The following is a 24,279-nucleotide window of genomic DNA, read 5'->3' as shown; positions in this document are numbered from 1 at the left end:
GGGGAATTAAAAGACCATCATTCGCTCGTGCCGCAGCTGATTGGAGGATCGGGGGTGGTGCCCATCAAAAACACTTCAAATGTTGCGACGCAGCGCGCGCAATCAGGGTCTGCGTGCAATCCCGCGTCTTCTCATTCACATAAACAGCACTTAAAGGAAAATATACACGGCCACCTACAGCGTGTAGAAAGTGATGAGGGGCAGCTTCCCTCCACCCCATACTGGTTTTAATTAACGCGACAACCAACGGGATTTAGAGCGACTTCAGGCACCGGGCCTGAGCGCGCGCCCTAAGTGCTCACCGCGCACGTGGAGGCCACTCAAAACTCTTTTTTATCTTTTTATTCATTATTTAGGATAATGTAACCATACTATTTTATTAGAAAAAACATAAATCAGTTGTAGGTCTATACCTTTTAACGAGGTCAAATTTGCTGTACTGACACAGATCTATTTGATTGTTATTTGATTTGATTCTAATCTAGTGGCGCAGAGTTCAGAGATTTAGTTTTATTTCCATTTGAAATATAGGCAATACAAAAATGTTTAATCTTGTCACTTTAAAAAGGAGGTCTATTTATAATAAGTAGGCCTATCAAGTCAAATGTATTTGAGTAAAAATGTGTCGTCTGTGCACCTGTGGCCAGATGCCTCTGTTCTACAAAATATATGAACATAAATTGAAAATGAACAATCCAGCTGTGCGTTTAGATTCTTTGATTTTGCATATTTCTATTCTATTAAAAATAAGTAGAACGATGCTTTTAATAAGACAATTAGGCCTGACTATCAGCCTGTGTTATAGGCCTACAAGGTCATGTTCCTTTTTTATCCACATCGATTCTAAAAACGGCAATGATGGGCTCCATCCCGGAAAGGCTCCTGCTGCACCTTCACTTAAGTGTCCCGCATTCCTGAGGACGCAGCGCTGTCAAATATTTCATAATGAGACGTCATGGAAAAAGCAGAACACCGTCTGAGATAAAGAAAGGTCTAAGGCCTCGAATTCACTCTCATCCTGCGTGGCCATTGTATTTCACCAAACTGTTCGTGCCTAGAAACATTTTTTCGGTGGAAAAACGCAAATATCCTTCAGCCTTTTTGGCTCAAAAACGGGAATGTAAAAAGGAAAATGCTACCTTAGTATTATTAAAAAAAGAAAAAAAGAAAAGAAAGAAAGAAAGAAAAAAAAACTGAATCAACATGAGTAAATAATCAGACCATAATCTGCTAATATCATTATGCACAATATTTTCAAAGCTGTGATTTCAAACATAAAAATGACAGTTGTGGTGCGGATAGAAGGAGCTCATGAGCGCACAGAGCGGTGCAACAGAGTGAAGTGGCGCTAATGAAAGGCAGAGGACGGGAGCGCGCGTGCCCTGTGCGCTCTGGGTGGTCTGCTGTTTTCTGATAAATGTCACCGCGGGCGAGTGGCCGACAGTTCACCGAGTCAAACCAAACTGTACATTTATTTAAAGGCTTTGTAAAAAGTATGCATTTCTATTTTTGTGTTATTATTATTTTGTCAAGTCCACTCAACTTTTATTCATCACTGAGCAAATGAGTAGTTTTTGTTTTTAACTCTAAAAACGTCAGCACAGCGTGACCAAAAAACGACCAATTGTACTTTACTTACTGTACGTACTATACTTTGATAGATAAAAGTAAAGTGGATCATTGATGTGACGCGTGTCAGTCAGGTAATGAGCCATGAGACAACACCAAAGACAACAACAATTACAGCCAGAGCCTCAAAGAGGAGCGCACGAAGCGCATTTACACTGGGACATTTTTTACAGTCTCGTGGCTCTCGTTAACACTATAAGTGAGTTAACAATAAAAATGAACTTACTTCAGATTAGTCATCCATAGGAGACGCTCGTCGCTCGTCCCAGTCCGAGTGTGAGTGCGCACTTCTCAGCCGCGCTGCACCTCTCTCCTCCCGCGTCCTGCGTAAATATTATGACTTCATTAAACAAACAATATTCCTGTGCAAAAACGTGTCCAGCATCTTGCTGAACTGCGAGAGAGCAACTATATCACACTCGATTGGATATTAGCATATCTAACAGAGCTTTGCTTGGTATTATATTTAAAGAAGGGCAGGCAAAATGTTTAGATTGCCCAGAATAAACATCCTGCCCATGTTCCTCTCTCTCTCTTCACAGAAATCAGCACGCGTGTTTGGAGCATACTCTCACTGAATTGAATAATTATTGATGGTTGTTCCTTCTCTTTTTCAGCCCAGAAGATTTGAGTGTGGAATAATGATCCTGCCACATCAGTGTCTTAGTAAGACTGTGTGATTGTATCATAGTAAAAACGAGACTAATGCATTGATTAATAAACATAAGATATATTTTCAGTCATAGGTCAATAAGCCCACAAGTATTACCACGCCGTCTCACTGTGTACCTTCAACCTTCAGAGTATCTTGGATAACAGATAATAATTTGAAGTACATGGAGGTTAGAAAAAAAAGGATTTGGCTGAAAAGTGAGCTTGGGTTCAGAGGCGCACGCTAACAGCCCACCGCTGGAGTAGGAGGGAGTTGGGCGGGTCCCAACAAGAGGACGGCCAAGACATCCAGCTCCCAGTGCGCTGATGGCAACAGATAAGTAAAAACGGAGCTGGTGGGACGTACGACAACATCATAGGTGCTGTGGAAAGTGGCTCCTGTTCTGCTCCTTTTTTACTTTTGGAACTTGACGCAGAGAGAGGTCCTAGGACTCAGTCAGGAAGAAGTCGAGATTCTATCACGCGTGCGTAAAACCAAAGAACAGTCTTACATTTTGGATTTGAGTTAGCTCAAAGTATCGAGATTGTGGAAGTGGAGTCGTTTTGTTCCCCGCGCGCACCAACTTTTCTAATGACGGCAGAGGTCCAGCAGCCTTCAGCACAGACTCCTGCGCAGAGCAGCCCAATGTCTGTGCCTGAAAAAAGCCACGCTCAAACGGCGGTGATGGAAAGCGCGTCCTCTACGACAAAAACCAAAAAGACGAACGCAGGGATTCGTCGACCGGAGAAACCCCCCTATTCGTACATCGCTTTGATCGTTATGGCAATACAAAGCTCCCCAACAAAACGCCTCACACTAAGTGAAATCTATCAGTTTCTACAGAGTCGTTTCCCGTTTTTCCGAGGCTCATACCAAGGATGGAAGAATTCCGTGCGTCACAACTTGTCTCTGAACGAATGTTTCATAAAGCTACCCAAAGGCCTAGGTCGGCCAGGGAAAGGCCACTACTGGACTATTGACCCAGCCAGTGAGTTCATGTTTGAAGAAGGCTCCTTTAGGAGAAGACCCAGAGGGTTTAGACGTAAGTGCCAGGCGCTTAAGCCCATGTACAGCATGATGAACGGCCTGGGTTTCAACCACATCCCGGAGTCATACAACTTCCAGAGCGGCGGCGGGGGCCTCTCCTGTCCCCCCAATAGCCTGTCACTGGACAGTGGCATTGGCATGATGAACGGGCACTTGGCGGGTAACATGGAAGGGATGGCGTTGTCCGGTCATTCCATGTCGCATTTGTCGACCAACAGTGGACACTCTTATATGGGAAACTGTCCGGGATCCACGGGGAGCGAATACCCTCATCACGACAACTCTGCATCTCCTTTGCTCGCGAGCGGAGGCATCATGGAGCCGCACCCGGTGTACTCCAGCTCTGCATCAGCGTGGGCCCCCACGCCGCCCGCTTCTCTCAATAACGGGGCTTCTTATATTAAACAACAGCCCCTGTCTCCATGCAATCCGGGAACGAACCCTCTGCAGCCAAGTCTACCCACACACTCTCTGGAGCAGCCATACCTGCATCAGAATGGACACAGCACCACAGATTTGCAAGGTAGGCCTCAGTCACTTCTGCAGCATAAAGAGTAACTAGCACTGCTGTGTTAAACACGTTTTTATGTCAAATAAATGAAATAAAGTCAAACAGAAGGATCGTGGGGTTCGTGCCAATCTTTGTCTCTAGAAAAACATGTGCGCAGTTTGTGCCTTACCCTGAGGCCCAGAGTCCTCCGGGACTCGCGTGCAACTAAAGCCACTGTCAATTAGAGCCGTACACGCCTCCCACTGTTCACTATCTTAATAGAGGAGACTAAATTGATTCGGAGTAAAAGCGTTTAAACTAAAATTCTTTTGAAAGGGAAAACGTGATTTAGAATAATTTACTAACATTATGTCAAATGTAATCAACTGTGCATTTAAATGCAATTCAAAAAAGAATATGCTACTTCCAAAACTTGCATAATTCATAATCATACTTCACAATTATAATTGTCCTTTTTATAATTTATTACACTCTCTTTTTCCTGATCCACTGAAAGCAATAATATAAATATGTTTGTGGTGAATTTTTAGAAAATCCATTTTTGGATTAGACCTACTGTCCAGTTATAAATAGTTGACTAACAGCCTGCTGTGTGTTTTTCAGGCATCCCGCGTTACCATTCCCAGTCTCCCAGTATGTGCGACCGAAAGGAGTTCGTCTTCTCTTTTAACGCCATGACGTCCTCGGCCATGCACTCCCCGAGCAGCGGCTCGTACTACCACCACCAGCAGGTCTCCTACCAGGACATTAAACCGTGCGTGATGTGATCAGGCTGTGTGGAAACAGTAAGAAAGGCACATTTACGCCGACGAAAGAAACCACTGACAGACGGGCCGTGGAGTAGAAAGGACTACATGATTTTACGCACGGCCAGAACACAGACGCAGCCAGTTATTTTGTAATAATATGATAGAAATAATAATATTGTCATGATCCTTGATTTCAGCAGCAGAAACTGTGTAATTGCTGCTGTTTGGTACCGATTTCTGGAAAACCAGCTGTTCACCGTCATTTTGAGACAATTGTAAATGTCCATTTTCATTTTGTTACTATATTTTATCAACATTTCAAATGCACTCTCCTTGGAGTTAACACTTGGACGCCACAGAGCGTTGTATGTCCAAACAGACTGTGTACAGATAATGAAGGCACTTTTTGAATAACCCACAAACGCGATTTATTTATTCTGGGTCTGCGTTTTTGAACTCGATTGGCAAAGGTTTATTGGCAATATTTGTCAGAACGCGCAAAATTGTTTATAATGAAAATGAAGTATATATTGTAAGCACTGTTGTTGTTTGTGGTAAATATTCTGTAGTCTATAAGATAATTCCTTGCAGCACTGTAATGTTAGAAAATAGAGATTGGGGTCTAAAGCGAGGACTCAGGCTTTATAATGATTCATTGAGAATAAAAATATTTACTGGACTGTTAAAGTCCAAATCCACCAGAACAGCAGTCATTGCGCTTTGTTGTTGCATGAAAAAATGCAGGATTCATTTTATTCAGAATTTCACGAGAAATATTGATCTACACGGGTCTCTGAAATAGTAGTCCACAAAACCAGACTAAAATAAAATGAGGCTCAACACAAAATTTAACAATATTTTAGTTGTTAAAATATAGTTAATGTACCTAAAGTTCTATAGAAAGAGACCACATAGTGTAATAGCACAAACAACTAAAATAGGATGAAAAAATATTTTAAACACGGAAATAAAAATAAATAAATAAAAAAATAGATACACATTTTGTACACATTTGCCTAGGTTATGCTGTTATGGATGATTGCAGTATGTTAACATGCCTCTATATTAAAAATAGTTTTTGTGTGACTGAAACTTGTAATCAGCTAATTCTTAACGCATGAAACGTACTAAACTATACTATAAGACCCCATGTGTGCATGGAGTTCGTGATTGTAGCTTATATGCATCCATGGGTACGTGGTGTCTGGGGTGTACAGCATTACTCTCCAGTGACATGACCACAGCATGAACTCTAGTAAAATGCCACTGAGGCAGAATGGCAGTTTGATCAGAACAAGTCTGGGACATTAGTGAGTTTGAGAGTGGCAGAGGCATGGGACGCTCCACAGCTGTTCCTCGACATGGCCCACACTGACAGATCCAGATCCAAGCCTGGGCTGCTACATGTAGACAGACAGGCCGCACGCTTGTTCTCCACAGCTAGGACTCCAGAGACATGTCAACTCTTTAAAGCAACAATTCTAGCAGGTAAGAGAGACAGTCAGAGTGATGTTATTTAGCTTTTATTTTTTTCATTTAGGTTTTGTTAACAAAACAAAAATGGGACACAAGAGTGAACATTCAAATGCATCTGTCTGATCTTGATCAATATCATAAAATTAGCGATACTATAAACTGTGTTTATACTGCATTTTTTCCTCAATCCAAAATTAAGATTTAACTAGTTTTACTGAAATGCACATTTTGTATAACTGGCCCTGCAGTTTGGTTGACAGGCAGTAGAATACTTATAGAAAGCCAATATGTCGTTTAACACCTCAAAGAAACCCATCGTGTATATTATGGTCTTAAAAAAAATAATAATTTGATGAATGAAATATTAAATTTAAGACCTCAAATTATCATGGTTTGTTTAACATAAAATTATGGAGAGCTTGGGGAAAAAAAACATCTTTTGTTTCTACTTTTTATTATCTGTGATGGAGCGTTGTTTTTCTGGGTTGGTAGTATTACTCTCCTGTTGGGCTCGTTTTGACTGGTGCGGCCCTCTCCTCGATTTTCTCTGGCTCTTGGCCAGCTCCACCTGCAGCTCACACCCCTTCACAGAGAGGTCCTGCAGGGCCGTGAGGGCCTGCTCTGCTGCCTGGGGGTCAGTGTAGTCCAAGAAGGCCCTGTGCTGAGCTCCCTGCCAGGTGAGCCTCAGCGGGACAGCCCCCTTCTCTCGCAGCATAGTCTTCAGTTCACTCACACGCAGCTCGGGCGGGATGCCGCCGAGGTACAGGCTGGTCACTGTGTCTGGAATCTTGGGGCGAGATGACAAGGTACCACTGGGCTCTTCTGATCCCTTTTCTCTCTGTGTAGCAACAGCTTTTGCTTTGGGGTTTTCTCCCTCACTCACTCCTGCGCCATCTTCTTTGTTTGCATTTGTCACTCTCGCTCTTCTCTGCCTGCTCCTCTGCTGAGGCACTGTTCCCTGCTCATGTTTGGGGGCTTGTTTGGGTTCCTCCTCCACATCTTTATGTGAGTTCTGTCTCGGCCTCTGTGTGGTTGGCTTCTTGGCCTGACTGGACTCAGCTTTAGCCAGCACCTCCCCCAGAGTGACATCCTTCCCTGTCTGCTCCTCAAGAGTGCGCAGCTTCTTTAGGATTGGTATCTTCTCCAACTTCTCCTTGTCCAGCTGCACACAAAAGAGCCTTCAAAACAAGTGTGCCGAAACATAGTATTGAAAGCTCAGTAATAAACTACAAAACTACAATAGAAACAACTGCCGATCTTTACAGCAGAGCAGGACATTTCACTTCCTGAGAGGTTAAAAATAAAGGCTCCTGTTTTGATTTGTTGTGTCTTCAAGTGCTTTGGCAGCCTTTGATAGTGAGCAGTGGTGTAAAGGATATGCAGGACTATTGTTCGAGCAGTGACCTGTCGCTCCCCTGCCCCTGAGAGTCTCCCTGGCTGGGCAGAGGAGCCTTTGATGCTCAGACATGGCCTTCCTGTCTGACAGTTCACTGGGTCCTGTTTATCAAGAAACTAGTGCTGGTATCCATACATGAGGTTTGTCATTACCATAGACCTGTTTCCTGTGCACAGTTCACCTCTTACATATCCTCTTGAGTAAGAAAATATTGTATGGATTTAATTATATCACAAATATATGCAGCTAATATGCAACACAATTTACACTATTTTAAAATAGATACAATTATATTGTATCTTTGGAATGAGTATTTGATTATATGAATCAACAGAATCATCTGTGAGGGCTCATGGTAGTGGCCATGAGAGGGCAGTGTTTCAAAACATGTAATGTATAACTTGACTATTCTTCTCATGGCATATGAGAACGGTATTATTGAAAAACTTAAGTTATTGACCACAAAAGCTTTTTTGCTAAAATACAAGGTTGTACCTAACTGCACAAAATCAGTAGAGACCTACCCATTGGACACTTTACTGAGTACGGTACCTTAGACCAGATGATTCCCTGTGGTTTGGGGAGCTGACAGTCAGTTTTTATAACTCTGGTGGGTGTGAGGATGTAGTCCACTGTCAGGTCATGACTCTCGATGAGTCTCTCTGGAATTTCCACCACCTAAATATTGAATCATCAGGATACATCTAAAATTCACACTGTCTAGATGCATATATAAATAAATGGTTAAAGTTTTGTGAGTGAGAAACTTTCCAAACTATACTAAGATGACTTAAGAGAAGTTGCACAAGTTAAACATAAAACTGACCTGGCAGTCGTGTACAACAGTGACCACCACAGTGGACTCGTTAACTGCTGCCATTGAGGCCATTATGCCATACTCCATGTCAGCGTATCCCTCTCCTTTCCCAATACGAAAACCTGTGGTTAAAACATGAGCACATACTTGGACAGTCACTTCTTTTAGTCTCAGAGACAATCATAATATTTTGAGTTATCTGATGTGCAAATAAAGCACAAAATATAAAATATATTGTAAATAAATCATATGGCATATAACTACCTACCACTCTGCCACTAAACACTGGTGTATCACCACACATACGAGTAGCGTAATGCATAACAACCCCTAAATTAGAATTCTATTTAATTCCAGGAATTTCCAGGTCACCTCCCAGACTCCGGCCTCACTTATCCCAGGGATTTAACAATTGCGATCAAAATGTCTTGAGTAGAAAGGCCTTTTAAATGGGGAGCAGGCTGCAGCAAAAGCCACAACAAGCAAAATGGCTCTGATTACATTGAGCCCCTACTCTTATTTCTGCTGCTGTTCCAGTAGGCAGCCTGTGCCAGTAAACATATTTAACAACTTACTAGACTATTGTAACATGACATTTACTCTCTGTCTCTTGTCATTTGTAACTGTAATAAACAGCCATTATGGTATACGGTTTCTAAACATCTAAATAGTGGGTTGGTCTTGGGCAAAGTGAGCGTCTGATAAAAGGCTGCAAGGCTTTTCATTTTAGTTTAGTCATTTAGAGTTGATTGGAAATGTTATAACAAAACAAGTCACCTCACAGTAGCATGAGTAGTAGGACTATGCGGTGTGCGAAGCTTTCAATGACTTTTTAATTTGGTTTCAAAAAGCAGATTTTATTATAACAGTGTTTTTTCAGCTGTGAGGACATGTTCTCCTCAAACAGAGTGAGTCTAACATTTGTGTATATAGGCTATGTATGTATGTGCCAGAGTAGAAAGAAATATAATGCCATAACTCATAACCAAAAATAAATACAAGTAAGAGTAAAAGTTAATACGATCATAGGGTTTTAGGTGGAGCTTACCTTTTTCAGACACTGCAACAGAGCCAACAATCACAAGGTCGACCTTCATTCTAGCATCAAGAGACACAGGTACACTAAAATCCTTCACACCCTGAAACAAAGATTAAAAATGTTTAAATCAGCTGTTAAAATTCACTTATGTCATATATAAATCATATGACATGTATAACGCTCTGACATGACACACCTGTGAACTAGAACATATATGGAGATGTTTTTTAGTGGCATCTGGAGGAGGAGTGATCTTGTTGAAGAGGCCTGTGCGTAGGCGAGGAGTAGGGACCAACAGCGTTTTCTGTGCCTGGCAAAATTATGCAGAAGTTAAATAACATCTAATGCTGATTTGTTATGTGTAGTGTGAAGCAATTTATAAACTAATGACAGATGTTTTTTCTCTTGCAATTACTAACAGAATACTAATAATACAATATACAAGAGGCTATAATACATTTAGTGTAAGTTAAGATAATTCTCCCACAGTACTGTTCCTTTTGTTACTGCAAACAATGTCAACATCTCATTTAACTCTTACTACCTGCAAAATGACCAGACGGGCCCCCTCCAGAGGTTTGTCGGGGTCCACCTTTATCTCTCCAGCTTTCATAAACACCTGGAGTTCAGATACTTTGGCACAGGCTGCGGAGGCACCCTGGTCACAAAAACAGAAAACGTTTGTAACTTACTTCCAGAGTAAGGAACCGCGCCTGCTCCTGAGGTCTGTCTGGGTTAACTTTGACTGTTTGGCTGGACTTGAACTCCTGGAGGACTGTGAGCTTATTGCAGGCCTGAACTGCAGCCTGGCCAATGAAGGACACAGGACAGTTATGAGAATTTGTAAAAAAAAAAAAAAGTCATGCATTATGTTAACTTTTAACCAATGCACACTTTTCCCAGGAGTTACAATTTTTAAACAACACTGACAACACAAAACTTTGACTTTGGGGCATACATTGTAACAAATCATTTTGATGCATATTATTTTGGTGCATATCATTTTGGTGCGTATCATTTTGGCGCATACATTGTAGCCTGATCATGTGACATAGTGCAGAAAATGAAAAGGGAAAACCTTGAAATTTGGTATTCTGTTGTAAACGGGTCTTGGAAAATTTGCCAGATCGTTTTCTTCGATGTAGTGCCAAACCAATTGACGAATTTCTTCTTTTGTTGCGTCTGAGGAGGAAAAACAGTAGCGGTAACTCTGCTGTAAAAAGAGAAAAGCTTTGTGTTTGTGTGAGCTACAGACCAGGATGTGTTCTGAGCACAGGCTCCATCGCGCTGGACGACACTTTTTTCTTTAACGCAGGCGGCTTTCCACGTGCGTGGAGTGTAGCACACAGAAGAACAGCTGTTTGTCAATGTTTGTCATTACTACGGCAGCTCAGACACGTCAAAACAGGCAAAATGCGAAAACAGTTAGACTGGGCATGCATAGCCCAGTACATATTTGCTGTAACCTAAGCAGCTGCATGTAGAGATTATGCCCAGGATTCTGTTTGTGATTCTGTTTTAATCTGTTTTGGCAATAAATCACTCAATTTGTAACTGGTCTCACTGATCTCACATTTGCACTTTCAGAACTGGCCACTAGAGAGCGTGCTTCACCCATAGAACAGGTTCACCCAAGAGAAACACAACATTTGTCTCCATTTTTTTCTTTTGAGTGTTTTTGTCATGATTAACTACAGATAAATTCTAGGCATGAAGTGACTGTAGTGATGTTGTTCAGCCTAACTGGAGTATACTGCAGACTGAACACATCCTTGCACCTCCATCCTTCTTATTATTAGGTTAGTGTTATGTGTATGTGTATGTGTATGTGTATGTGTATGTGTATGTGTATGTGTATGTGTATGTGTATGTTGTGACCACAGTTCTTCAGGTAGTCGTGTCTGGGCAGGCTGTCAGCTCCACACCCTTGGTTTTGCGCACACATGAAGGTAGTTGAGGCGATGTGTGGATGTGCATCCTGCACCCCTGCCCCTCCCTGCGCGGTGCGCGCTCTGTGAGACAGTGCCGCACAGACAGCTCTGCAACAGCACATCAAGTGCACTAGAAGCCACAGCATTCAGTCTGTAGAAAGATTCAGAAGGGATGATGACACAGAGGACAGTTTGACGGGGACCCTGTCGTGCAGACCACCCGTCACATGCACGCCCCACCCAGACGCACTCTGTCTCGTCTCTTTATCCCGGCTTCTTTCTTTTCTCTCCGATGCCGCTGTAGTGAACAACAGACGCTTGTGGCTGGGCTGCATGGAGGCACCGGGAGGGGCTGGAAGCCCAGGTAATAACTCTTATTCTTTTCCATTTTTTGTCTCATAGTTTGCAGTGTAGTCTATTTTATGAAAATGCAGTTTTGAACATGTATAATCAGTGGTGTCTAGGCTGCGTGCTTTCAGTGTTGAACACAGCTTTGTGTCCGATAATAAACAGCAATAGTGTAGGCCTAATATGCTATAGTAAAAAGTAAAAATGCAGGGAGAGCCTGGCGTGCAGGACACACTGCTATTCTCCAGTAAATGATTCAAATGAAGCCGATCTGGTCACTGTTTTGGCAAGTGTTTTTTCTATATCGACCAAAGCCAATGAATTTGGATTGTGGTACTATAATAGTTTTGTGTATCAGACCCTCTTATCTTTCTACTAATCAAGTAGACTAATGCTGCTCAATTTTGCTGTTAACCTGCAGCCACCTGACTTTTTCCTTATTTCTAAAAGCCTAAGTCTGTGTTGCTGGTTTGAATGCGCCAATCTACAAGTCTCCACCTGCAGTCATGTAGTTAACAAAATGAACTCAGAGACGTCACATTAACAACAACAACAACAACAACAACAACAACAACAACAACAACAACAACAACAATAATAATAATAATAATTAGCCACAGCTGCCCTGGGGCAGACTGAGGGAAGTCAGACTGTCATTGGCCCCTCCAACCACCACCAATATTCATACTAAACAAGTGTCCTGCCCAAGGACACAATGACAGTTTTGACACTGGAGCCCTGCTATGGCACCTGTTATTCCCATCAGTTTCTCATCCAATCTGATGAGAGGCTTCAACAAGGAGGTCTGGCCATTGTTTGGCCACATTTATTGCCTGTGTGTGGCTCTGTCTGTGCATCTTAGCCATGTCTTAAAATTAAACTTACATTACGTCTCAGATTGTCTTTGTCTAAAAACAATATATGAATAAGTTAAGAATAAGCATGGCTTGCCCAGCTCTCTGAATTCAATAACCTAGGTTTACTTGCAATTGTTTATAGAGCTAAACAAAGACATCCAGAAGCTGATGAAGCCCTCCAGCTCCGGAGATCTCTCCAGGGATCCATTCCAGCCCCCTGCGGCCGAAGAGGAAGGAGCTCTGACAGGACACACTGCTGCTAGCCTACTGCACATCGCTGAGAGGAGACGCGAGTACCGGGGTAAGGCCTCGAGAAACACAGTCTAAATACTTAATGTGTGCTCATGCCTTAAAGTAAAACATCTGTTATATGAGGTTGAAATGTATAATAAAAAGAGCAGTCTTGGGATAAGTTAGGAATTTAATCAAACCAAAATTACAAGTAGTGTTCTCTGTATGTTGGTTTCTCAGATAAATGGACAGGGTTACAGTCATGTCTATGTCTGGACACTCAAGTTTAACCTCATGTCTCGACGTCCAAAGCATCGAGCTTGATTTTGTCTGTTAATACATTTTCTCAGCAAGCGCAGAGCTCAAAGACCTGATTGTGTTGAGTCCCCTACAGAGAGCTGCTTGTATGGGCCTAACACAATGCTGACACAAGAGGGACCAGCAACATGGGCGACAAGGCAGCTTTATATTTTTGCAGAGCACTCCAGGACAACTTAAGTAGCTTCGACCTCACATGAAAGCAAGTTGATACTACTATTAACAATGCAGAAATGACAGTATTAACACAAATTTCTCATTCCTCAAGAAGAGCTTTAAGAATCAGGGAGGCATTGTCACAGAAGTTACTTAATTATTAATATACTTACAAACAAATAACATAGACTGCCATTTCATGTGATTTTACTGCTATGAGGTATAAGCTCCTCTCCCCAACATAAGCAGGAATTTCACTCAAATCACTGACTTTGCCATTGTTTCACTCAGTCTGCCTTTGCGAGGGAAAAAACACTTGATCAATTATTTAAAAGAAGTAGAGTGTGGGTGAAGAGAAAGGAAGGGGGGGTGGGATGCTAAATCCAGCACAGCAAAAAGGTTGTATATGACAATTTAAGAAATTTAAACATGTCTGTGAAAAGTGGGGTAGAATACAGCTGGAGCCAACTTTCAGATTTAAGTGCCTCTTTCAGTCTGGTTGGCCACCCACATTCTCTGCATCTTCAGTCCTTTCATGTTTCTCTGCACTTTTCCTCTTGCTCTAGCTACATGATATATATGATGTGTATTGTATAAATATAGCAAATAACTAGACTTTAAAAGCATTAATGCACACTTTCTGGATTAGCACCTAACAATGTCACAAGGTGGAACCAAACAGAAGAGGGAGACGACACAATCAGGATCATAAAAGTGTGAATAAAGGAGGAGGAAGAGGTCTCAAAGACATAATCATAAGGTAGTTGAAATCTGTAATGATGATCTGTCTGTTACACTGTTCAAATTAAATACTATTCTTATTTCTTATTGTAAGATCTACATTCTCTACTTGTTATGTCATGCACATATGTACATTTTTTGAGTCAGTGAAGTGAGGGATTTTGACATACACTCTGGAATGCACATGGAAAACCATAACATTGTAGCCCAATTACATATGCATTTCTCATGAGCATATATTATAAGGGGTAGGGTGAATTCTGGTACTGGATGAATGCATTTTAGTCCCATTTTTAATTGTATATTTGTTTTTACATAATTAAGCCTCCATTATTCAAACATCTTCACCTCTAAACACAGCTAACGGTGGACTGTTAGCTGTGTTTAATGTCAGTTCAATCTAATTATACGGGTAAAAAGGTCAAGGGCTTAGTAAATATTTATGAATGTCAAATGTGCATAGGGCAGCAGAGGCTAACTGAATCCTGCAGCTTAGCAGAGTCCCATGGACAAAACAGATAAAACCAAGGTGAGATAGGTCAGGTCACGCATGTGTCCCTCAAGACTTCTTGTGTGAGTAGCATACATTACTGTCATTCATTATATTCTTCCTCCACCCAAAGAAAAAGGAAATGCATAGCTGAATTTTTACCAATTGCAATACCTTGATGGCGCTGTAAAAATGCATACAGTAAGCTGCTCTTTTTTGTATATGGAGCCACTTTTCTGCTTTGTGGTCCCAAACCCTCTCTGTTTTGAAGAATCCTTCACTAACATCACTTTGCTGGCATTACAAGAATTGCTTGGTATCTCACACCGTCTTAGTCTACCTTTGAAAATCACTCAAAATGTCATAATTTATATTGAATAAAGAAATAGGCAAGGAAACGCAAGTTTATTTGTATAGTAAATTTCGTACACAATGTAAAAGTGTTTTACTGAATAAGAAAGACATTAAAATCACAATACAAATAAATTAAAAGCTAAATAAGCATATAATTAATATTAAAAGAGAAGAGTCCAGAATAAAAACCTTTCAGTCATATGCACAGCTAAACAGAGCCGTTTTGAGCCTGTCTCACATCTTCAGGCGACAGGAAGCCAGTGCAGAGACCTGAGCACAGGACTTATGCACTTTTACTTCCTGGTTCTAGACCCGAGGATGCACTGCAGTGGTCTTTGGAGAGGCCAGTGGGCAAGCTGCCTGAGACAAATGCATGAATAAGTCTCTCCAAGTCTAGTTTTGACAGTATACTTTTGACTTTTGCTTTTTTTTTTTTAGATGATAACAAGCTGCAGATTGTTTTATTTGATGGGGCTGTTAAAGTTCAGATCTGAGTCCATTATTACTCCGAGATTTCTAGCCTTGTGTGGAGCTTTTAGAGAGAGAGACTGGAGGTGACTGCTGACACTTTCTCTTTGTTTCTATCGGCCAAAGATGATGCCTTCGGTCTTGTCTGAGTTTATCTGGAGAAAGTTGTTTGGCATCCACACACTGATCTGTTGGATGCAGTGACAGACTGAATCCACTGGTCCATATTCACCTGCTGCAGTGAGACATAGATCTGAGTGTCATCTGCAGAGTTGTGGTAGGACACATTATTCCTGTGTATTATCTGGCCTAATGGCAGCATGTAGTGGTTGAACAAAAGGGGTCCCAGAATTGACCCCTGGGCCACCCCACAGGTCTGGGTCATTTCTTTTTTTTTTTAATTTCCAATTTCAACAAAGTACTCCTTGTCTTCTAGATAGGACTCGAACCAGTTTAGTGCAGTACCAGAGATGCCCATCCAGTCCTCTAATCTCTGTAAGAGACTGACCCATGATTCCATGACGCATGTCAGATCCAACATGATCAAGACTGAGACTTTGCCTGCATCAGTGTTCAGGCAGATGTCGTTTGTGACCTTGATAAGAGCAGTCACAGTGCTGTGATGGGGTTTAAAACCTGACTGAAAAACATCAAAGAAGTTATTAACTTGGAACTTTTTCAAGGACTTTGCCTAAAAAATGGCAGATTTGAGATTGGTCTGTAATTGTTCAGTTCTGTGGCATCAAGACTTCTCTTCTTTAGGAGAGGTTTGAAATGTTCCAGATTGAAGTGACACATTAACTATGAGTGGTGATAGGAAACTGCTGTGCACAGATATAAAGATAAAATATAAGACATGTATTATAAGCTTTAATAACATATTTAATAATGGTTATAATGTCATTCACAAAAGATACGTGGGTGGAGTCCCATTCAAACAAGCACTGTAGGTCATCAGCTTCTAATTGTTAAACAAGAGCACAATTTGGGATTTTCCCTTTTGATAAGTAGAAAACCTCCCTTACAAAGAACCAACCCATTAGGCATTTGGCTCACGTGTAACCCTAAAAGATGTTGCTATTAATTAAAATTAATTATGCTTAAGATTCCATACTGCTTAATGGATTTTGCTCCCCCGTCTAAGGCTAAAATGATGCTGTTTCTATAGATATCTTCTTGCTGATAGGCATTAACACCCATTCTGATGGGCTTACTCTAAATATGCATTTGTGTGTGTGTTTGTGTGTGTGTTTGTGTGTGTCCAGAGCCCTTGAGCAGTGTGTCTTCGTTGGAGGTCCACTTTGACCTCTTGGATCTGACAGAGTTGACGGACATGTCTGACCAGGAGCTAGCAGAGGTTTTTGTCGACTCTGATGAAGAGAACCACAACGAGTCCTCAGCAGGTTAGACACAAACTGGTGGAAGAAGTTTGTTTGGAGCCTATTATTTAAAATGTTGTGAGCTACTTTAACCATATTCTGGGCTTTTTGGGTTTCATATGCTATGCAGTATAAATGTGCATCTGCACAACTTTATTATCTCTAAAATGCATTAGGCTGCTCATAACCGTGAGTAATTATATCAATTAGGTTTAGAAATGTATGAAAATGTGAACAGTGTTGCACTGCATGTATTTAATTACACCAGTGCCACTTGATGCTGTGTGAATTTCAAACAGGTGAGACATACATGTATTAGTATTCATATGAGCACAGTATATATTGGCTAATTTCTGCTATTTCCTTAAAATTGCAATCGGAAGCAAAAATTCCCCAATGTTTTATTCATAAATCTGCTGAGGTTGTTCTGCATGCAAAAAGTTATCTGTGCTCTTCTGCACTTGGAAGAAGGGCAAATATCAGCATCAGAAAACTAAAAGGGAATGAGCCTATACCTATGTTGACGTTTGCTTTAATGGTATATTGTGTTGTCAGTGTTGCTTCTAACCAGAGACCATGAGCATTTTTAAATATATAGATATAAGATCACATGGTCTTATATGGGAATGCAGGGCTTATGGAGAGATAGGACTGTACAGGTGAGAGGCAGGCATGCCCTGCTGTTAATGGGTGTAAAATATTATCAAACAAGACGTCATTGGCGGCCATAATTGCAGATGAATGAAGCAAAAAAATTGCTTAATAAAAGGAAATAGTTGTTGAGTGAATATGGGGTTTTATAGACTTTACAGATACAGATATAATTCATTTAGGGGGACAAGACACAGATTTCACCAGATGAAAAGCCTGATAGAGCCCACAGGAACAGAACAGGACAAGATTTTGATCATTTATTAAGTAACTGATAAATATTTTGTACATGTATTTAATTTTTGATCACGTCTCTTTTAGCTCCAACACCGATATACCATCTAATCTCTGGGCCTGACATATAGTCTTATATATATTTATATATGTATATATATTTATCTGTTTTTATACATGAGGATCTACTTTTTGTGTTTTCAAGAGTTGTATTATTATGCAGGAAAGGCCACAGACTGGTGAGTGGAATGGCTGTATGCCAGCTGCACAGAAGGAGCCCACACTGACACTACAGCTCAGGGACTCTGCAGCAAACTGAACAGAAGGACGAGCGAGAAACACATTTGTGGAGAAGCTGGTCTTTTATCTGCCTCACTTATTTTTATATGCAACACAAATGACCAGTGAAATCAGTTAAAGTCAAGCCTTTAAGCCTTGATTGAAAACTAAAACTTAGATTTATTCTCCACTTACACAGCTTTTTAAATAAACATTTTATGAGTGGTATGAAGCATAACAACATTTTCTTTTTAATGTCTCCATTTCACTAATATAAGCTGTGAACAGCTGCTGTCAGCTCTTAATGTTCATTGTAAGTAGTTTCTTTGTGTGGTTGCACATCACCACCATGTGGCCAAGAAAGTAATGCCCACAGAAACTGGTTAAACAAATTCTATTTACTCTTCTCCTAAGTAATACTGTTATATCTAACAACAGTGGCATCCTTATATTATGTCACATACTAATGATTAGAGAAATTAATGAATTGATTTTCATACTACTGCAATCAAACAAGTATGTTTCCATTGCATAATTATGGTTGTAAACAAAGCTGCAGTCACATTATAACCATTCACCATTTATTAGAGCTTATAAGCTCTTATAAGTTAAAGTTAGGCAGTGCAAGTAAAAACTGGTGGCATCCAAACTGTTTTGCATACAATTTGTTCCCTGTGGACTATTTGTGTGATGCATTATTCAAGCCAGATAAACTGCATACATTTGATTTCATGTTTGCATGGTATTGTTTTTCCAGGTTCCCACCAGCCTGTGCTGCAGAAGACTGGCTACATGCGCTCCCCCTCATGGACACGCAGCAGTAAAGCAGAGACGCAGAGAGAGAGGAAACACCACAGCGACTCGGACACCATGGAGCCCTTAATGAAACTGGAGAGGTCCAAACAACCCTGAAAAATCTAACAATCGGACAGCAGAGAGACAAACGGACCACACAAGTGTCCTGGTGCTGGGCCAGTTCAGACTGAACTCTGGACACTGCTATTACTCAATGAGATGTGCAATCCTACTTACTTAACATTTGTTTTAACATTTTTTCAAGTGCATTTTTAAGATTTGTTTAGGTGAGTTTTTGAGTAATTATTTGACTGAGGGTTTTCATATTTTTCCGCTATAGCAGGGTATGATATATGATGTTAACTCCAGGCAAATGCAATACAGAAATACTGTAAACACATTACAACACCGACATGCACACAATTAAACTCAACTTATCAAAACTTAGTTTCTGTCACATCTTAGATGTCGGTGTACACAGTACAGAAAATTCTAATAGCATATTGCACTTCTCTAAGATACATGCTACAAATGCTTTAGGATTATTGGCATTTTGAGGTGAAGAAACAAACCTACAGTTGTTTACGAAGTTATTTATACATACATTTAACAGACTAAAGAAAATAGTAAAAATGTGGGAAGTGTGAAATACTTGAAGCTTCTAATTTTGACTTGCACTATAGAGGGATGGGATTATAAGAATGCCAAAAAACTAAAATTAAGTGCCAACATTTGCAATTAAGTTTAATCATCAATGCCAATAATTCATAAGGCTGATATGCAATATAGATCTACACTGGAAAAAGTGAAGGGTAAATAAACATCTTCAAAAAGTGTGTGATTTAATTTATAACACAAAAGAGTCACCATATCTTACAGTAAAAACCCTTATACTCCAAACTATGATAAGAACATGTGTATCTTAGAGATACTTACTTTAGGCATCTGGAATCTTCCAATTTTCTGGTTGGAACAATTTGATGTAAAAAGTAGCTTTCAACATGTCTTCATATCAAATACATTTTCAAAGGTACTATCAAAAAGGTCTTTGGCAGATGTGCAAAAGAGTATGTATAGATAAAGGTAAAATCTTAAATTGCACAATTCAAGGTAATTCTTACCTGTCAAACCATTCCGCATTGGTTATCAGTATAGATCAGATAAATCACAGACCAGGTTGAGCGGTCTTTATATTCACCACACCCTGAACAAGACACTAGTGTGTCCACCTTCAGTCACATCACAAATGTGGTCTGTCCTTTCTGTCTTTATTACAATTTTTTAAACTAACAGGCGATAGTGTGTCCACTTCATCTTCTCCCTTGTCCTCTAATAACTCTTCGTACATGGAGGATTCTTTAAATGGACGGGGTCCCAACAGCTCAACCATGTCAGATTTTTGCAATGTTTCTTTTTCAAGAAGACGTTTAGCCACCTACATCAAACGACAGGTTCAAGATTAGTGTAGACTTCAGATTATTTTTTCTTCATTTGTCTGTCCCAGCTCTGTTTGCCTACATGTTTTGAACATTACTCACCATGCTGACAGCTTGTTTCTTTTCAGTAACAAGCTTCAGTGTGCGCTGGTAGGCAGCAGCTACTAGTACACGGACCTCCTGGTCTATGAGTTGGGCTGTGTGCTCACTGAAAGGCTTCTCTGTAAAAATATTTTCAAGCTGAGAGGGGTCAAAAGACATCGGACCAATGGCCTCACTCATTCCCAGTTGTACAATCTGAAATATAGAAGAGAGCAGAATGTTAACTTGAGAAGACTATACAGTTTATCTCACATCGTCGAGTCTGAAACACAGTTTGCCTACCTGTGCATAAGCGGACTGCGTGACCTTTCTGAGGTCATCCTGAGCCCCAGTGGTGATGCGCCTGAAGAAAACCTCCTCGGCTACTCGACCTCCTAAAGTCATGCACATTCGGTCGAACAGTTGTTCTTGACTGAACAAATACTGTTCTTTAGGTAAATACTGAGCATAACCTAAGCCTTTGCCCCTGGGGACAATGGACACCTGAATGCAGAACATGGAGACGTTTTTCAGAAATTTGTTTAGAATGGAAAATCGACAAAAAGTGATATGAAAAGTGGTGCACCTTCAGAAGAGGGTCTGCATGCTCTAAAAACCAACCAGTGACCGCATGCCCAGCCTCATGATATGCAACTATGGTCCTCTCTGCAAGCTGCAGAATGTGGGACTTTTTTTCGAGACCTGGGAGGGACAAAACATGGATTATATAGCAATTTTATAAAATGTATGTTTTACTTTTATTTTAACAGTCTATTTACCTCCAATTATTCTTTCCACTGCCTGTTCAAAGTGCTTAGTGTCAACATGTACATTGAGATGACGCGCTGCAATCAAAGCAGCTTCATTGCAAACATTAGCAATATCAGCCCCTGAAACAAGGGAACAAAGGCTTTCATGCACAGCAAATGTCAAAGACAATTCCACCACACATAAAAATAAGACACATTACCACTAACCAGTGAATCCTGGGGTTAGTCCAGCAAGTTTTTGCGCTAAAGGTTCAAGTTTTATACTACAGTCCAACTTCAGCTGTTTTAGATGCACCTTGAAAATAGATGCTCTGCCTTTTATATCTGGTGGCCCTGTGGAAAAAAAGCGTTTATATACATTTAAAAAAATTAAGTTCAAGGACGAGCAAATCATGTCAGACACGATTTAATAAAAAAACAGCAGATTGAGATGACAGAAAGTGTAAAAAAATATATAAGTATAGTAATCAGGTTTAAAGCTGCATTTGTGTAACATAAAGGCATTTGCTGCTTGATATTGGTTAGATAAGTAGTACACAATAAAATAGCTAAATTATAGGATAAAAACATTACAGTAACAAAAACATTTGTACCTAGGTATATGTGCCGATCAAACCGTCCAGGTCTCGTCAAAGCTGGATCGAGGATATCAGCTCGATTGGTTCCAGCTAAAACTATCATGTTTGTGTTGCTATTAAAACCTATTAAAACAAAGAGATTACAGCTGCTAGTGATTTACCACATGTAAATATATCACAAAGTTACCATCCATCTCTACAAGTAGCTGGTTGAGTGTGTTCTCCTGTTCACTGGAGAAGCTAAAGTTGCCATTTCCTCTCTTTCTACCCAGAGCATCAATCTCATCAATGAACAGGATACAAGGGGCATGTCTCCGTGCCACGGCAAACATATCCCTCACCTAAGAGTCAACAGAAAAACATCAGGTAAGTCAGAACATTTAATATGGCATGTGTTTTATCGCAATTTTCTTGTTTGCTTTATAATATAATGTTTTGCTTTAGAATGATCCGAATCAAATAATTAACTGTATTAAATATGTATGAATATGATATAAAATGCAGATGACTGTGGAGCTCTTACTCTGGCAGAGCCCACACCAACAAACATTTCCTGGAATTCAGAGCCATTCACAGTAATAAATGGGACATCAGCTTCTCCTGCAGTTGCTTTGGCTAACAGTGTCTTCCCTGTCCCAGGAGGTCCCCATAACAGAGCGCCCTAATGCAAAAAGATGGCAACAAGTAACCTAACAATCAAGTTCAATAACATCTTATTAAGGTTAATTAAATGTATAAACTTTATGCAGTGCAATCATGACAAACCTTTGGGATTTTGGCTCCTAGGTCTCTGTATTTCTTTGGGTTCTTCAAGTAATTAACAAACTCCATAATTTCCAGTTTAGCTTCATCGCACCCAGCCACATCTTTGAACTTCACTCCAACATTGTGTTTTAATAATTTTGCTTTGGATTCACTCATGTCAAAGACATTCCTGCCTTGTCCACCAAGGCTCCGTCCTGACAGAGGACCATGGCGTGTGGCAAAAAGTAAAAACGCAATCAATATTAAAGGGGAGAGGAGGTTTAACAGAATGGTCCTGTTAAAAAGAGAAGTACAATTAAACATGGGGTATTCTGTATACATGTTATTTATATTAAATAATAAGTTACCCATCAGTTTCACTGCAATAGATCACAGGAACTTTAGTGCACTGTAAATCTGTTTCCTGCTGCGTCGTCTTCAAATTATGTTCGAAGGACTCCACACTGCCAATGTTGAACCACAAGTAATTCTAAAACACAATCAATATAATTCACAAATATTAACATTTACCATAATATTTTTACACATATGTCAAACACTAACCACTTGTGAAGTGTCTACTCCACTGACAGGAATAACTCTGACATACTGTTTGTTAACAACCTCCAGGTGATCCACCTGAAATTGACACAATGTCATGTGTACTGTATTTGTGAAGTGGACATGGGACAGAGAGATCTTTACCAAGCCTTTGCACAAGTAATGTTCCACAAAGTCCTTCCAGGAAACATGGACCCCCGTCTCATGGAAGTGAAAGTACAATACAGCAGAAGAAATTCCAGCAGCAGCAAAGGCAACATTTATTATTATTTTGTCATTAACGGACCACTCCTCCTGTTGAGCAGAGAGCAAAGATCTTCAAAAGCTGAATTTACCTGATGTGTATGAGCTCCACCAAACGGCCTACCTGGAAACGTGTCCTCCAATGCGACTGTTTCTTTTTTCTTTCTTTATGGTTGTTTTGGTTTCCATCGTCATCTTCATTTTTTGTTTCAAATGACTCTTGATCGTTTACCTGTTCTTCTAAATATTTAACAAAGTAAAAATAGTGCATCACAGAAAATGAAACACTGAAATTGGATCAAGCTCAACACACAACAACTCACTTTCAGCAGATTTGTTGATTTCTTGACTCTTTGGGAAGAATTTTTCAAAACCTATCAATGAAAAAGGTATAAGTACCAAAATATTAAATGCATTAAAATTAGATTCATATAGAAGGATTACCTCTTGGTTTTTTGTCTGCACTGAGTGACCTAGTGAGGGGAATACCAAGTTGGTAAACTCCTCCATATTTCGTCTTGCTACAGGACACCTTCTGAAAGAACAAAGTAATACAATACTAAAGCATACGGAAAACCAAATCTCAAACACGACATATTGTAATCAAATGTTTAAAATGGTCTACTATTCAAACCCAAAAATAATCAAGCTTCTATGAATGAGTGGTACAGAGGAGACGCATATAGCATCCATAGAATCACTTATAAGGTTTATCACTGCTGCACAAAGGCAGATCCTCGGGATGCAGTGCGTGCTTCTTTAAACAGACACACCCCCTGAACCAAGGAAATACTTCAGTATAAAACACAGTAATTATCGGAGCAATATGCGCAGCTACAAACAAACAGCTGCACACACTGTACATATAAACATGTCTGAGCTGTGCATTGAAGAACACGGTGTACTTTTTCCCACGGCTCGCGGGGTCCTTTATGTTATGTGCAGGTCTGACTGTGCGCACCGCTGTTAAAAGCGCGTATTTACATAAAAACTAACTCGACAAGAGCTCTGCATGATCCAGTGCTCGCAATCGCGCTGTTACTTGTATCAAAAACACCTTTTCTAGACTGGTCATGCAGTGCATTCATTGCCTACCAAAGCTGCAGCTGCACGGCTGTGTGTTGTAGAAATAGTAGAGAAGTCTCGGCTCCAGGTTCGGACGGTCCCGGCTCGGTTCCGAAGGGGCCCGATGCCTAAAGACAACAGCCCCATCGTTCACAGAGCTGCGTCCTTCTGCAGAGTTTGTCTTGGAGCCAGTTGACAGTTGTTACATTGGTCACGTTGAAAATCTATCGCGAGAGTTTGATGGAAAACATAA

The 24,279-nt window shown here is 40.4% G+C and overlaps 4 protein-coding genes across 5 annotated transcripts; 2 read left to right on the top strand and 2 right to left on the bottom strand.

Moving 5' to 3' along the window:
- Positions 1-2,611: 2,611 nt before the first annotated feature.
- On the top strand, positions 2,612-5,292 carry foxf1 (forkhead box F1). Its single transcript, XM_033989244.2, has 2 exons — positions 2,612-3,851; positions 4,443-5,292. The coding sequence occupies exons 1-2, from the start codon at positions 2,873-2,875 to the stop codon at positions 4,604-4,606; spliced, it is 1,143 nt and encodes a 380-aa protein (XP_033845135.1). The 5' UTR covers positions 2,612-2,872; the 3' UTR covers positions 4,607-5,292.
- A 439-nt stretch (positions 5,293-5,731) lies between these two features.
- mthfsd (methenyltetrahydrofolate synthetase domain containing) lies at positions 5,732-10,703 on the bottom strand. 2 transcript variants are annotated; one of them, XM_033991006.2, is made up of 8 exons: positions 10,572-10,703; positions 10,395-10,498; positions 10,009-10,122; positions 9,513-9,626; positions 9,326-9,416; positions 8,287-8,399; positions 8,013-8,138; positions 5,732-7,226 (listed from the first exon to the last, which is right to left on the bottom strand). In XM_033991006.2, exons 1-8 carry the CDS (start codon positions 10,597-10,599, stop codon positions 6,510-6,512), a joined length of 1,407 nt encoding a protein of 468 aa, XP_033846897.1. In that variant the 5' UTR covers positions 10,600-10,703; the 3' UTR covers positions 5,732-6,509. The 2 variants fall into 2 exon arrangements, with proteins under 2 accessions (XP_033846897.1, XP_033846889.1); XM_033990998.2 differs by lacking the exon at positions 10,009-10,122 and adding an exon at positions 9,861-9,974.
- Positions 10,704-11,516: 813 nt separating this feature from the next.
- dbndd1 (dysbindin domain containing 1) lies at positions 11,517-18,665 on the top strand. Its single transcript, XM_033988352.2, has 4 exons — positions 11,517-11,611; positions 12,595-12,753; positions 16,476-16,613; positions 18,511-18,665. Exons 1-4 carry the CDS (start codon positions 11,581-11,583, stop codon positions 18,663-18,665), a joined length of 483 nt encoding a protein of 160 aa, XP_033844243.1. The 5' UTR covers positions 11,517-11,580.
- Positions 18,666-19,247: 582 nt separating this feature from the next.
- LOC117393139 (AFG3-like protein 1) lies at positions 19,248-24,255 on the bottom strand. Its single transcript, XM_033991338.2, has 17 exons — positions 24,057-24,255; positions 23,406-23,496; positions 23,285-23,335; positions 23,086-23,201; positions 22,863-23,012; positions 22,722-22,796; positions 22,526-22,647; positions 22,179-22,452; positions 21,937-22,074; positions 21,601-21,754; positions 21,429-21,536; positions 21,043-21,168; positions 20,845-20,955; positions 20,652-20,767; positions 20,369-20,569; positions 20,087-20,281; positions 19,248-19,983 (listed from the first exon to the last, which is right to left on the bottom strand). The coding sequence occupies exons 1-17, from the start codon at positions 24,171-24,173 to the stop codon at positions 19,789-19,791; spliced, it is 2,340 nt and encodes a 779-aa protein (XP_033847229.1). The 5' UTR covers positions 24,174-24,255; the 3' UTR covers positions 19,248-19,788.
- Between the last annotated feature and the right edge of the window lie 24 nt (positions 24,256-24,279).

This window comes from Periophthalmus magnuspinnatus, chromosome 3, assembly GCF_009829125.3.
Source record: "Periophthalmus magnuspinnatus isolate fPerMag1 chromosome 3, fPerMag1.2.pri, whole genome shotgun sequence".
Taxonomy (NCBI): Eukaryota; Metazoa; Chordata; class Actinopteri; order Gobiiformes; family Gobiidae; genus Periophthalmus; species Periophthalmus magnuspinnatus.
This window is presented reverse-complemented; position numbering and strand designations above follow the sequence as displayed.

Bases quoted from the DNA above. Each gene is read 5' to 3' on its own strand.
- foxf1 (XM_033989244.2), top strand. From the start codon at position 2,873: ATGACGGCAGAGGTCCAGCAGCCTTCAGCACAGACTCCTGCGCAGAGC. The intron at 3,852-4,442 runs GTAGGCCTCAGT...TGTGTTTTTCAG, and splicing joins CAGCACCACAGATTTGCAAG to GCATCCCGCGTTACCATTCC.
- mthfsd (XM_033991006.2), bottom strand. From the start codon at position 10,599: ATGGAGCCTGTGCTCAGAACACATCCTG. The intron at 10,123-10,394 runs GTTTTCCCTTTT...TTCATTGGCCAG, and splicing joins ACAGAATACCAAATTTCAAG to GCTGCAGTTCAGGCCTGCAA. The intron at 7,227-8,012 runs GTACCGTACTCA...TTTTGTGTGCAG, and splicing joins AGGGAATCATCTGGTCTAAG to CTGGACAAGGAGAAGTTGGA.
- dbndd1 (XM_033988352.2), top strand. From the start codon at position 11,581: ATGGAGGCACCGGGAGGGGCTGGAAGCCCAG. The intron at 11,612-12,594 runs GTAATAACTCTT...AATTGTTTATAG, and splicing joins GGGAGGGGCTGGAAGCCCAG to AGCTAAACAAAGACATCCAG. The intron at 16,614-18,510 runs GTTAGACACAAA...TTGTTTTTCCAG, and splicing joins CCACAACGAGTCCTCAGCAG to GTTCCCACCAGCCTGTGCTG.
- LOC117393139 (XM_033991338.2), bottom strand. From the start codon at position 24,173: ATGGGGCTGTTGTCTTTAGGCATCGGGCCCCTTCGGAACCGAGCCGGG. The intron at 23,013-23,085 runs GTAGGCCGTTTG...TCTGCTCAACAG, and splicing joins ATTGGAGGACACGTTTCCAG to GAGGAGTGGTCCGTTAATGA. The intron at 20,570-20,651 runs GTGCACCACTTT...TTCTGCATTCAG, and splicing joins ATGCAGACCCTCTTCTGAAG to GTGTCCATTGTCCCCAGGGG.